This window comes from Agelaius phoeniceus, chromosome 31, assembly GCF_051311805.1.
Source record: "Agelaius phoeniceus isolate bAgePho1 chromosome 31, bAgePho1.hap1, whole genome shotgun sequence".
Classification (NCBI taxonomy): Eukaryota; Metazoa; Chordata; class Aves; order Passeriformes; family Icteridae; genus Agelaius; species Agelaius phoeniceus.
The window spans coordinates 1,630,968-1,643,842 of NC_135295.1; the positions used below are offsets into that span (position 1 = coordinate 1,630,968).

A 12,875-nucleotide genomic window follows, 5' to 3' on the forward strand; every position below is an offset into this window, starting at 1 on the left:
CAGGGATGCAGGAAGATCCCCAATCCCACTGGATTTGGGGGCTCAGAGATGCAGGAAGATCCCTGACCCCGCTGGGTTTGGGGGGCTCAGGGTTGGGGGTGTCCTCACCCAGGCATGGATGGATCCCAATCCCCAGATTTGGGGGGCTCAGGGATGCAGGAAGATCCCTGACCCCACTGGATTTGGTGGGTTTGGGGATGCAGGAAGACCCCTGACCCCACTGGATTTGGGGGGTTTGGGGATGCAGGAACACCCCTGACCCCACTGGATTTGGGGGCTCAGGGATGCAGGAACACCCCTGACCACGCTGGATTTGGGGGTGTCCCCACCCAGGCAGGGATGGATCCCAATCCCCGTGTTTGGGGGGCTCGGAGGACCCCCCCGACCCCTCTGGATTTGGGGGGGACGCTGGCCCGGGGGTCCCCCCTACCTGAGCTGCCCGTAGCCCGGGATGCCCCGCGGCTCCTTGCCCGGTTCCCAGCTGTGCCTCCGGAAAGGATCCAGGGAGCTCCGCAGCGCCCCGGATCTCCGCAGGGACACGCCGGGGACTCGCCCTTCCTCCTCCTCCTCCTCCTCCTCCTCCTCATCCCAGGCCGTGCCGGGCTCCAGGACGGACACGCAGCGGCGCCTCGGGGGCGGGAGCCCCGCGGGGACCCCCCCGCAGGGCTCTGGGGTGACCGGGGGGGGCTCCAGGATTTCGGGAGGTTCCAGGATTTTGGGAGGTTCCAGGATTTTGGGAGGTTCCAGGATTTTTGGGGGCTCCCGGTGCTGCTCAGGGCCGGAGGGCGTGCAGGGGTCGGGGGGGGTCCAGCCCAGCCCTGAGGAGATTTTGGGGGGGTCTCAGCTGGAGCAGGGGGGGCGGGAAAGTCAAAATCCACCCCCCCTGCCCAAGCTTGGGCTCTGGTGGTTATTCATTAAACCGGGAGGAATTCGGCCGGGAGGAGCGGGCAGGGAAGGGGAACGGGAATGGGAGAGGAACTGGGAAAATGGGAAACAATGGGAATGGGAGAGGAACTGGGGAAATGGGAAATAATGGGAATGGGAGAGGAACTGGGAAAATGGGAAATGATGGGAATGGGAATGGGAGAGGAAATGGGGAAATGGGAAATAATGGGAATGGGAATGGAGACAGGAATGGGAAAATGGGGAAATGGGAAAATGGGAAAAAATGGGAAAAAATGGGAAAATGGGATTGGGAATGGGAAAAGGATGGGAATGGGAGCAGGAATGGGAATGGGAATAGGGAACGGAAATGAAATGGGACTGGGATTGGGAATGGGAAATGAGAATGGGAACTGGAATGGGAATGAATGGGAAAATGGGAATGGGAGAGGAAATGGGGAAATGGGAAAATGGGAATGAGAATTATGGGAGTGGGAATGGGAAATGGGAAAGGGAATGGGTTTGGGAATGGGAGTGGGATTGGGAAGGAAAGGAATTCCCTTTCCAGGGGGAAAGGGATTGGGAATGGGAGAGGGAATGGGAAATGGGATTGGGACCCCCCGCCCAGGGGGACCCTGCAAGGATGCAGCTCATCCGAGCCCCCAAATTCCAGCCCCTGAGGGGAGGGATAAACCCCCCCAGAGTGGGGAGAGGGACCTGGGGGCTTTAGAGGGACTGGGGGATGTGGGATGGAATCTTGGATGGGACCTGGGGTGGATTTGGGATGGGGCTGGGAGAGGTTGTGGGATGGGAACACGGCGAGGTTTGGGATTGGGTCTGGGGTGGGATCTGAGCGGGTTTTGGGGTGGGATCTGAGCAGGTTTTGGGGTGGGATCTAAGATGGGATCTGGGGGATTTCAGCCTGGCCATGGCCCCCTAAAAGGCCCCATGAGACTGGGAAACCCCTGGGAATCCTGACCCCCCTCCCAAAATCCCAACATCCTCCCAGAACCCCGACACCCCCTGAGCATCCCGAGCCAGCTGCTCCTGCTGGGATCCCCTCCTGGATCCTGGGCTGCTCCTGCTGGGATCCCCTCCTGGATCCTGGGCTGCTCCTGCTGGGATCCCCTCAATCCCTGTGCCCCAGCCCAGTCCCACAACCCCCAAATCCCGACACCATTCCCGGGCTGGCACATCCTGCCCTGGCCAGACTCACCCCACTGGGGACAGGGAGAGGACTGGGATGAGCTGGGATGAGCTGGGATGAGCTCAGCCGTTTTTCCTGTTTTTACATTCCCAGCCCGGTCAGCTGATTTAAAAAAGAAAAAAAAAAAAAAAACCAAAAAACCCCCGTTTTCCTTTGTGGATCTGCCCTTGGATCTGCCGGGGAGCGGCCACAAATGCGGGATAATAAATATGAAATAATAAAAAAATGAGGAGAGGAGCGTGGCCATCGGGGGAAAACCACAGGCACGGCTCTTCCCAAGAACCCACGAGGCTCCCCCCACGCAGATTTTGGGGTTCCCGGGCTCATCCAGGTGCAGAAAAGCAACCGGGATGTGCAGGAGCTTCCCAGAGCCTGGTGGGAACGTCAGGATGCAAATCCAAACTTCGGAGCAGGGAAAGGGAAATCCTGCAGCAGCTCCCCCCAAATCCCAATTCTGGGGCCAGTCCTGCCCCCAAAATCCCGATCCTGGGGACAGCCCCCTCCCCAAATCTCAGTCCTTGGGACAGCTCCCCCCAAATCCCGATCTTGGGGACATCTTCACCCCCAAATCCCGATCTTGGGGACATCTTCACCCCTAAATCCCAATCCTGGGGAGATCCCCCCCAAATCCCGGTCCTGGGAACATCTCCCCCCCCAAATCCCAATCCTGGGGCAGCTCCAGCTCCTTGTCCGGATCCTGGGGACATTTCCCCCCCCCAAATCCCGGTCCTGGGGGCAGCCCCGAAATGTTGGTGGTGGAGCGGCGGGTTTGGATCCCGAACGGGACGCGGGAACAGCGGGATAACGGCGGACCGGGAATTTCGGGAGCTGCTCCGAGCTGGGAACGGCCAAACGCCTGCCCGGGATGGGGCGGGGTGGGCCGGGATTCCCGCTGGGAATTCCGGGGATCCCGGAGGGGTTTGGAGCCGGGGGTGACAGAGTTGGGGGGGGTTCCGGTGTTTTCCCGGGATCCCCGGTACCGGCGGGGAACGATCGGCGGGGGATCCCCATCCCGGCGGTGTCGGAGGGACCCGGGACCGCCTTGGGGGGACCACGGGGGTGTCCCGGGTGGGGGCCCTGGGGTGGGGTCAGGGGGGACTTTGGGGGTGTCCTGGTGTCCCCAGGTCACCCCGGCTCACCCCGGCTCACCCCGGACGCACCTGCGGGTGACGGGAGCGGGGGTTGAGCTCCGTGCGAGGCGGAAATTCCCAATTCCCGAGGGGTCCCGGCCCCGCGCCCCCTCCCCCTCGTCTCCCGCACTCCAAACCAACCAGGAACCATTGGCCGAGCGGATCCTTTTCCCTGTTAACCCTTTTCCCGCAGATCCGGGGCTGCCGCTCCCGTTCCCCAAATCCGGGACCGCTCCCCGTTCCCCCCTCGGCACCCCCCGATTCCCTTTCCCAGCGATTTCCAGGGATCGGGAACGGCCCCCGCGTCCCCCTCGGGGTGAAACTCTCCCTTCCCCACTCCCCGAGATCCTTCCCATGGGATTTATGCGTAATTCAGCTGGGAACCCCCAAAGCACCGCAGGGCAGGGCGGGGCTGACTCCGTGCCTCAGTTTCCCTGCCCCAAAGGCAGGAATTCCTTCTCTCCCGCACGGAATATTCCCATTTCTTTTTCCCGCAGCCGGCAGAACCCCACATCCCACGGGGCTGGACCCCGACTCCACGGGGCTGCCCCCACATCCCCACCTTGTCCCGGTTCCGGACGGGTCACACACCTTGGACAGTCCCAGCACAGCCGGATCCAGGCGGGATTTCATCTCCTGGGAAAAACCAGCACGGAACGGCTCAATCCCGGCTGCATCCCGCTCCGGAGGCACCTGCGGGCCCTCAGCACCTCCGGGCTGGGGTGGGGGGGAAGCGATTCCCACCTCCCGGGAATATCTGGGAGCGTGGACAAAGCTCCGGGAGCGCCCGAAGCCCCCGCAGAGCCTCGGCCGGGGTGTCCCGCCGGCAGAAATCCCAGGAAAATCCCGAATTCCGCCCCCTCCGGAGCCAAACGGCCTCGGGTTCCGTCTCCCTCCGGGTATTCCCGGGGATTTGTCCCGCCGGGAACGTGTTTGTTTAAACAAACGGGTGGAACGGGGACCTTTGTGCGGGATTCGGGAGGTGCCAGGAGGTGACAACTCCCGGGACCCGAGCCCTGCCCGCTCCCGAAGCTTTTCCAAGGGATTTCGTCGGGAATTCTCTTTTCCAGGGCAGGGAATGAGCCTTTCCCCCAGGTTTTTTTGGGGTTAAATTTTGGCCTCGCAGTTTCCTGGTTCTGCGGGTCCGCCCCGCGGTGCTTGTGTGCATAAACCTTTGGAATTAGGGTGGAATTTGGGAAGTTGGGGCTTAAATTCCTGGATGGAGGTGGAAATGGAGTCTTTGGGTCCTTGCTAAGCCAAGCTGTGATTCCGTAGAGGGACAAAAACCCCAGAGATATTCCAGGTGGAATCTTCCTCTGAAGTGTTTCCAACCTGAACAATTCCGTGATTTCCAAGGGGATTCTGGAATTGGCTCCTCCTCACCAGGGTCCCCTCGGGGCAGGGGGGGGTCCCGTCCTGCCCCGATGCCGCAGCTCCACCTCCCGAAATCCAGGGAGGTGCCAGGATTTGGGATCCAACAGGGACAACTCCTTTTCCCAACCAAAATCTTGCCCTATAGCCCAATCCAGCTGCTGGGAATGAGCCACCCTCGCCCTTTTTCCAGCTGGAAATCCCGTGGGAGTGGCAGCAGATCCCGCTGGGATCATCCTTACCCCTCATCCCCGCTGAGATTCCCGGTGCTCCGATCCTCCCGGCAGCTCGGATCCCACCGGCAAGGGAGGGGTGGGATCCGGGGGTGAGGAATTCCAGCCCCGGGACATTTTTTAGGGACAAAAGGGACACTGTTCCCTCGGGGTCTCTGTCCACCAACACGGAATTCTTGGCTATGGGGTGATGGGAGCCACCAAATATTGGAATTTTTGGGGGTCATCTCCAAATATCGGGATTTTGAGGCAGCAAAATGCAAATCTTTTATTTTCCATGGAATTTCTGCAATTCCAGCAGCGGCACACGGAGGGAAATTGATGTCTGGCATCACAGCAGCTCCGGAGGGAGGAACCCACGATCCCAGTGACCCTGATACTGGATCCCAGTGATCCCAGTGACCCCAGTAACCCTGGTACCTGATCCCAATGACCCCAATGATCCTTGTATCCGATCCCAGTGGTCCCTGTGATCTCAGTACTTGATCCCAAATATCCTTGTGATCCCAATGATCCCAGAGATCCTTGTACCCAATCCCAATGATCACTGTGATCCCAGTATCCAATCCCAATTATCCCAATGATCCCAGTGATCCCTGTACCTGATCCAAGTGATCCCAGTGATCCCAGTGATCCTGGTACCCAATCCCAATGATCCCAGTGATCCCATTACCTGATCCCAGTGATCCTTGTACCTGTTCCAAAATGATCCCTGTGATCCTTGTGATCCCAATGATCCCACTACTCAATCCCAGTGATCCCTGTGATCCCAGTACCCAATCCCAGTGATCCCTGTGATCCCAATGACCCCTGTGATCCCACGACCCTGCTCCCTGTTACCCCTGTGACCAATCCCTGCAGGAATCACCATTTTACTCCCAAACCCCCACCTTTCCCCCCCAAAAAAGAACTCCCTGGATGCCTATCAACAACATTCCCCCTTCCCATGGCCCGGATCCCCTCCCAGCCCATGGATCCAACCATCGGATGACGCCCAGCGCTGGAAAGCGACCCTGGGAGTGGAGGAATCCCTGCTGGGATGGAATCCATGGAAATCCGGAGCTTTGGGGAGGTGCCTGGAGTGCAGGTCCGGAGCAGGCCCAGAGCAGGCCCGGAGCAGGCCCGGAGCAGGTCTAGAGCAGGCCCGGAGCAGGCCCCGAGCAGGCTCCGAGCAGGCCCGGAGCAGGCCCAGAGCAGGCCCGGAGCAGGTCTAGAGCAGGCCCGGAGCAGGCCCCGAGCAGGCCCAGAGCAGGCCCCGAGCAGGCCCGGAGCAGGCCCGGAGCAGGTTCAGAGCAGGCCCGGAGCAGGCCCGGAGCAGGCCCGGAGCAGGTCCAGAGCAGGCCTAGATGAGCGGGTAGGAGGCGTAGCTGGCGATGCCGCAGAGGTTGGAGGCGTTGCGGGCCATGCGGATGTACCCTGCGTCTCCGAAATGCACGCCCCAGCTTTGGGAACAGGGAGAAGAAAAAAGGGGAAAATCCTCGTTTTTTACAAGGAGAAGGTGCCAGGATCCTGGGAATCACTGAGCCATTCCCAGGGCAGTGGGAATGTTTATTTTTCTCTCTGCTCTGGGGCGTCCTGACTTAGAGGACACAGTCCCAAGCTACCTCAGGGGAGGGATAGGTTGGATATTAGGAAGAAATTTTTCACCAAAAGAATAACAAAGCACTGGAATGCTCTTCCCAAGGAGGTGTAGAATCACCATCTCTGGATGTGTTTAAATAAACACTGGACATGGCACTGGGTGCTATAGTTGAGGTTTTAGGGCATAGGTTGGACTCAGTGATCTCAGAGGTCTCTTCCAACCTCATCATTCTGTGATTCTGTGACTTTGACCTGCATTTATGGAGAAAGTTTCCTAAACTTCAAGATAGACTAAAATCCACAAACGTGTGAAATTGTAGCGAGTAGTGTAGGAGAATCAGGTGAGAAATTCGGGTTTTGGGATTTTTACTATGCAAGATGGAGGGCATAGGGTGTCATCCTGGATTTCTTCCTCATGCTCCTTCTCCATGGGTTTGGGTGGCGTTTTGTAATTGGGCAGAAAAGCCCACACTGGGATCAGTTATTGGGTTAAAAGGGAAAATAATCCAGGTGTCAGTTCTTAATTGGATAGTTTAGTCCTAAAAGACCTTGGAACAAGAGATTGTTGGGCATTTTGGGCCTTGCTGCTGAACTCACAGCAGTGAGATTGTTTTACTGATAAGAAATAATAAACACCTGAGTCTGAACATGAAATATCATCTCAAGTGCCTTCAGAGAGAAACCCACAACTGGTACCACCACAATTCTGGTTGGAAAAGTCCTCGGAAATCACAAAGTCCAACTGTCCCCAAGGCTGCTGATGCCACCACCATGGAAATGTGTCCCCAGGTGTCACATCCACATGGATTTGGGCAGCTCCAAACACAAAATCATGGGATTATGGAGTGGGTTGGGTCAGGATGGACCTTATGGATCATCATTCCAACCCTCCCATGGGTGAAGAAGCACCTGGACAAGACCCTGAGGGACAAGGAGGGAGTCTGGGTGTGTCCAGGCCGGGCAGATGGACTCTGATCCTCGTGGGCCCCCTCCAGCTGGGAATGTTCCAGAATTCCCTGTGGATGCCCAGGGTCTTACCTGTTCTTCACCAGCCAATATTCCTTGTTTTCCAGGGAGCCATATCCCACCACCAGCACCCCGTGGTTCACCTCCTGCGAGCACTGGGGGTCATCAAACACCCCTGGGGAGGGAGAAAACACGGAATTCCAACGAGTCCCAGCCTCCCTCCAGGAATTCACTGCCAGCCTCCCAAATCCCACTTGAATTCCCAATGATCCCTCTCAGCAGGGGAAGGATTCTGGGGTGAAAGAAAGGAAGAAGGTGGATTTGGAAGGTTGGAAGGACTCTGGGGTGAAAGAAAGGAAGAAGGTGGATTTGGAAGGTTGGAAGAGCACTAAGGCCTCAAGACCACCCCACTCCAGCCTCCCTCCAGGAATTGACCCCCGAAATTCCCGAATTCCGCCCAATCCGGAGCCCTCACCGGAGCGGTAGAGGAAGAAGCTGGGCCGGGTGGCGTCGATGGCCACGGCCACGGGGCCCACGGTGGCCACGGCGTCCCTGAGCGCGGCCTCGTCACCCTCGGGCAGCTCCACGAACCGGGAGCAGGAGGCGGCGCGGGCGGAGGCGTTGTAGTGGCACGTCCCGTTCTGATGGGAAACGGGAAAGAAATGGGAAATGGGAATGAGCTGGGAAACGGGGACCAGGTGGGAAACGGGAACAAGCCAAGAATGGGAATGTGCCAAGGAATGGGGACCAGCCGGGAAATGGGAACAAGCCAAGAAATGGGAATGAGCCAATGGGATCCAGGAGCGTTCTCAGACTCCCGCCTGACCCCATCCAGTCCCACCTTCCCCATCCTTGGTTTGTTTCCCACAGCATTCTCTGTCCTTTTTCCTCAAAAACATCCAAAATTCCAACCCCATCCTGAGGTTGGTTTCCCTTCCCAATCCCAAATCCAGCACAAGCCTTCATTCTCATCCTCCTCTTCCCTGAAGCCTCCATCCTCATCCTCCCTATCCACAGATGCTTCTCATTCCCTCCAGATCCCAGGAACAGCAGCTTTTCCCTCTGTAGCTCCACATTGGAGAGTAAATTCCTGCTTTTTCTCGGATTGAGCTGTTGTTGCTCTGACCCATTTCCCAGGATTGTGTTTTCAGGAGGCTCCTGACCCATTTTTCCCTCCCCTCCAGCTCGTTGCTTAAGAAATGGTGAAATAACCAGGTAGGAATTCCAGCTTCTGGTCCAGTCACTCCCCTCCAAATAACTTCAAGGTTCCTGGGGTGGCTTTGGACACTGAGGTGCCACCGGGAAACCGGGGCAGGGGGAATTGGATAGGAGAGGAGGGAGGAAAAAAAGGAACAGGGTGAGGTTTCCATGGATTTTCCTGGAAAAGAGGTTTCCGAGGCCCACCTGAGCCGTGTAGGGATAGGACTCCTCGGACTCGATGCCGCCGTTGTCGATGATGTACTGGAACGCCTCTGTCATGAACCCCCCAGCACAGCCCTTGTTCCCGTACATCCTGGAGCAATCCACCAGGTTCTGGACGCTCAGGGACACCAAATTCCCGGTTTTCAGCTTCACCTGCGCTTCCAGCGCTCCCACGGCGCTGAAGGCCCAGCAGGATCCGCAGGCGCCCTGGGAAGGAGGCAGGAGAGGCTCAGGAGCTGCCCCGGGGAGGCTCACCTGGTTCTTCACCTGGGGTGAGGCTCACCTGGTTCTTCACCTCGGTCACACAGCCCTTGTCCCGCCAGTCCAGGGCCTCGGGGACGTCACCGAGCGGCCGGGATTGGGCTGGGAATGCCAAATTCCAACGGGGACGAGGACGGAGCTGGAGCCCCGTCAGCGAAGCCGCCACCTCCTCGCTGGTCTGGCGGGAAGGAGAATGCCAGAGGGTGATTCCTGCTCTCTGTCAGCCCCACATGAGGGTATTGGGGGTGCAATGGGAGTTCGGAGGTGGAATTGGCTGTGGGTGATCCTCAGCTTCTTGTTTTTCCATTTAATTTCAAGGGTTTCGTCAGAAAAGGAGAAGCTCAGCTCCAGCTCCCCAAATCCCTGGAAACTGGGTCATAAATCCCCCCTCCCAAATTTGGGATGATCCATAAATATCCCAAACGACCACGACAGCTCCTGTGCGCCCCAAATTCCACCCCAGGGAGTTCTTTCCTCACAGAATTCCAGAGCAGCCTGTCCCCGGCTGCTGGATCCCACCAGGATGGGCTGAGGGGGATGTCAGGAGTTTTCCCACCCCTGACCCACCAAAACCCAGGTTGAGTCACCCTCCAGGGCAATTCCAGAGGGTTGGAACTGCTCCCAGCACCCACCATGTCCCCCAGGTGGTTCATCCCCAGCGTGTAGGAGCGGAGGCCCAGGGAGTGCTCCAGGTTGTGGAGGGTCACCAGCCACAGGTTCTTCTCCCACGTCAGGCGACGGAGAAAATCCTCCTGGAATTCCAGCAGGGCCCTGTCGGAGCTGGGACAGCCCCTCCAGAGCCATCCCACCCCAGTTCATCCCAGTAAAGGCTGTTGGGAGCCCCAGCTGGGTCATCCCTGGGGAGCAGCTGTGCTTGGAAGCGCCATTGGATCTTCTCCAACGGGTGGTCACCCCCCAGGATATTCCCAGGACATTCCCAGCTCCCCCTCTGTCACATTCCCACCTGGGGATGATATTCCTTGCCGTAGGATTTTTTCCAGAGCTCCCAGTGCCGGTCCAGCGCGGGGTCGGGGTGTCCCAGTGCCAGCACCAGCAGGGCCAGGAGGGCGGCGGGAGCCAGAGGCTCCATCCCGGGATTCGGAGCAGGAGCCGAGGGCTCGGAGCCGGGATTGACCCCTCGGTGACAAATCCGGTCTGGGCAGGGAGGTGACAACACCCCGGTGACCTGGTGGTGCCACCAGCCCGCCCGGACACGCAGCCCAAAATTCCCTGCAGGGGAGAATCCGGGAGCCAGCCCCGTGTCCGTGAGGGCAGGCCAGGACACATCCGAGCTGCTGGGACAAATCCATGCCCAAAAATCCCCAAATTCCCTGGTTTTACCCAACCTGTGCCCCCCCAGGATGGGACACACCGACAATCCCACAACCCAGGTGGAGCTCCGGGGTGAGACAGACCCCAATAAATCCCCATAAATCCACTTGTACCGGAGTTTTGCTTCCTCAAAGTGCTCCTGGGGCGGGGATTAAAACATCAAAGCCGCCTGAATTACCTCCAGAAGCTGCTCCGGGGTGGCTCCGACCTCCAGCGCCAGGAGGGGGGGCCGGGGAGGGGATTTGGGGTCGGATCCGGAGCGTTCCCGGGGCCGGCACGCCAGGATTTGGGGCGCGGGGCAGTGGCGCCGTGGGGAGAAATCACGAGCCAGGAAATGAGGGAATGAGGAACCGAAAGTCCCAATTTCGATTTCAGTTTGGAGCTGAGGGGCCAGCAGGGCCAGAGCTTCTAGAAAACACTCAGGAACTGAGGGGGTTTGTCCTTCCAGCACCCCAAAAATGCGGGGTGAGAGTGGGGTCACAGCTCAGGGTGGCTTTTGGGAGCTCCAGGTGGGAATGGGGAGAGCTGAGCCCCCAGTTCCCCCCTGATCCCTCCAAAGCCAGATCTGGGGAAAACATCCTGGTTATTCCCCTCCAGACGGGAAAAAAGGGATGGGAAGAGGATCCATATTAGGATCAGAGCACTAATCCATGTAAAGATATTCCCAGTTCCTCCAGTTAATCCACAGACAGAAAAGTTTTATCCACATGGAATTCCCAATCGAGTCCAGCTGGAGCATCCCCACCAGGACAGCAAGGAGATTTGTCCCACCCCAGGCTGGTGGTGGCACCACCTGCACATGGACTCTTTGGGAATCATGGAATGGTTTGGGAAGGGATGGCAGGGACACCTCCCGGGAAGGAATTCCCTCCCCACATCCCCAAACCCCACTGTCCCTGCAAGCCAAGAACCAGAAGTGACCCATTTTGGGTATTTTATCCAAAATTTATTAGCGGGAAGCGGAGGGGGCGACAGGGACCGGGCGGAATTCCCGTGTGTCTCCGTGGCATCCCAGCTGGCTCAGTGCTGCTTCCGCCGGAACGAGCAGCCTGGGGGAGCAAACACAAACCTGCCAATGCTGCATCTCTCTGGCAATGGCAATTCCACCTCTCCCAACCCAAATTTTGGGGGATTCCGCAGGTGAAGGCTCCCAAAACCAGCCAGAATTCCACCAAACCTCTCCTTGGAATTCCAACCCTCCACCAGAATTCCAAAACTACTGAGGGGGGGGAATCAGCCCCCCTGAGGTCCCAAATCCCCCCTGGGATCCCAAATCCCCCCACCCCAAGCAGGAACCAGCCCCTCCCAGGGTCCCAACACCCTCCAGTGGGATCCACACCCAAAAATTCCCATCCCAAAAATTCCCAGATCCTCCCAAGCCCTCCTTGGATGGCACCTCCCCATGGAGCAGCCCCAGATTCCTCCATCCCTCTCCTCGGGATTCCCGGGATTCCCAAAGCCCCACCGGGATACCCACCCTCGGTGAGCCGAGCTTTGCCCCCCGTGGGCTGGCACAGCACCGTGGAGCAGCCCACGCAGAGCACCACGGTCTGGGCATGGCTAAACACGGTCGTGATCTTGTAACAGCCTGCGGGGACAACGTGGGGACAGCGGAGTCACCGGGGGGCACACGGGCAAGGGGACCGGGACACGTGGAGGGACACGGAGGGACAACGGGACAAGGCAGGAAACGCGTGGAGGGACACGAAAAGGGGACCCCGAGAGGGACACAGAGGGAGAGGCCGGTGGGAAACGGGGAAGGACACGAAGACATGGGGGGAGATAGTGAAAGAAACACGTGGAAAGGAACGGAGGGAAGGGCAACGAAAGAGCGGGGACAACAGCGGGACACGGGGAGACCCTCGGTGCCCACCGGGGCACTTGACGTCCATGAAATACGAGTTGGGGCTCTGCACCAGCCGCTTCTTCTTGTGCTTGCGCTTCTCCTCCTCGGGAGACGGGTGCAACAGGTCCTTGGCGAGCTGCGGGGACACCGGGATCGGTCAGTCCTGGGGGCACCGCGATCGCGATCGCTCCCGCTCCCCCCCTCCGTCCCCTCACGCCGCTGCCGCCATCTTGGAGCTCCCCCCTTAGCGCTCCTCGCCCTCAGCGCCCCGCGCGCCCCCGGCCCCGCCGCCCTCCCCGCGCCTTCCCCGCGCCCTCCCGCCCCTCGCTGGCCCCGCCGGGCGCGGTCCCGGGGCGGCCGCGGGGGCGGCGGAGCCCGGGCAGGGTCGGGCCGCACTCACGGGCATGGCGGCGGCGGCGTGAGAGGCCGGAAAGGGACGGGCTCAGCTCCGCACCGCCATTTCCGCTGTGGGGTGGTCCCAGGGGCGGAAGTGGGGCGGTGCCATCGTTGGGCTGTGGACGTGGTGTTGACGCCATTTTGGGAAGGTCGCTCACTTAGCCGCCTTTTGGGACGGTCGTTAAAGTTTTGTCACTTTGAGAAAGGCCCGTCTCATTGCCGCCACTTGGGGTGGTCCTTTAAACTGT

The 12,875-nt window shown here is 59.2% G+C and overlaps 2 protein-coding genes across 2 annotated transcripts; both read right to left on the reverse strand.

The window, feature by feature from the left end:
• Window positions 1-5,065: 5,065 nt before the first annotated feature.
• On the reverse strand, window positions 5,066-10,735 carry LOC129132203 (cathepsin S-like). Its single transcript, XM_054651234.2, has 8 exons — window positions 10,564-10,735; window positions 10,018-10,208; window positions 9,686-9,805; window positions 9,076-9,231; window positions 8,775-8,999; window positions 7,846-8,011; window positions 7,443-7,545; window positions 5,066-6,265 (listed from the first exon to the last, which is right to left on the reverse strand). Exons 2-8 carry the CDS (start codon window positions 10,141-10,143, stop codon window positions 6,166-6,168), a joined length of 996 nt encoding a protein of 331 aa, XP_054507209.2. The 5' UTR covers window positions 10,144-10,208; window positions 10,564-10,735; the 3' UTR covers window positions 5,066-6,165.
• A 574-nt stretch (window positions 10,736-11,309) lies between these two features.
• RPS27 (ribosomal protein S27) lies at window positions 11,310-12,781 on the reverse strand. Its single transcript, XM_054651157.2, has 4 exons — window positions 12,632-12,781; window positions 12,259-12,367; window positions 11,863-11,973; window positions 11,310-11,434 (listed from the first exon to the last, which is right to left on the reverse strand). Exons 1-4 carry the CDS (start codon window positions 12,635-12,637, stop codon window positions 11,406-11,408), a joined length of 255 nt encoding a protein of 84 aa, XP_054507132.1. The 5' UTR covers window positions 12,638-12,781; the 3' UTR covers window positions 11,310-11,405.
• Window positions 12,782-12,875: the final 94 nt, after the last annotated feature.

Bases quoted from the DNA above. Each gene is read 5' to 3' on its own strand.
- LOC129132203 (XM_054651234.2), bottom strand. From the start codon at position 10,143: ATGGAGCCTCTGGCTCCCGCCGCCCTCCTGGCCCTGCTGGTGCTGGCA. The intron at 9,232-9,685 runs GTGGGTGCTGGG...CCTTCCCGCCAG, and splicing joins TGAACCACCTGGGGGACATG to ACCAGCGAGGAGGTGGCGGC. The intron at 8,012-8,774 runs GTGGGCCTCGGA...GTTTCCCATCAG, and splicing joins CCTATCCCTACACGGCTCAG to AACGGGACGTGCCACTACAA.
- RPS27 (XM_054651157.2), bottom strand. The intron at 11,974-12,258 runs GTGGGCACCGAG...TTGTCCCCGCAG, and splicing joins CATGGACGTCAAGTGCCCCG to GCTGTTACAAGATCACGACC. The intron at 11,435-11,862 runs GTGGGTATCCCG...TTGCTCCCCCAG, and splicing joins CAAAGCTCGGCTCACCGAGG to GCTGCTCGTTCCGGCGGAAG.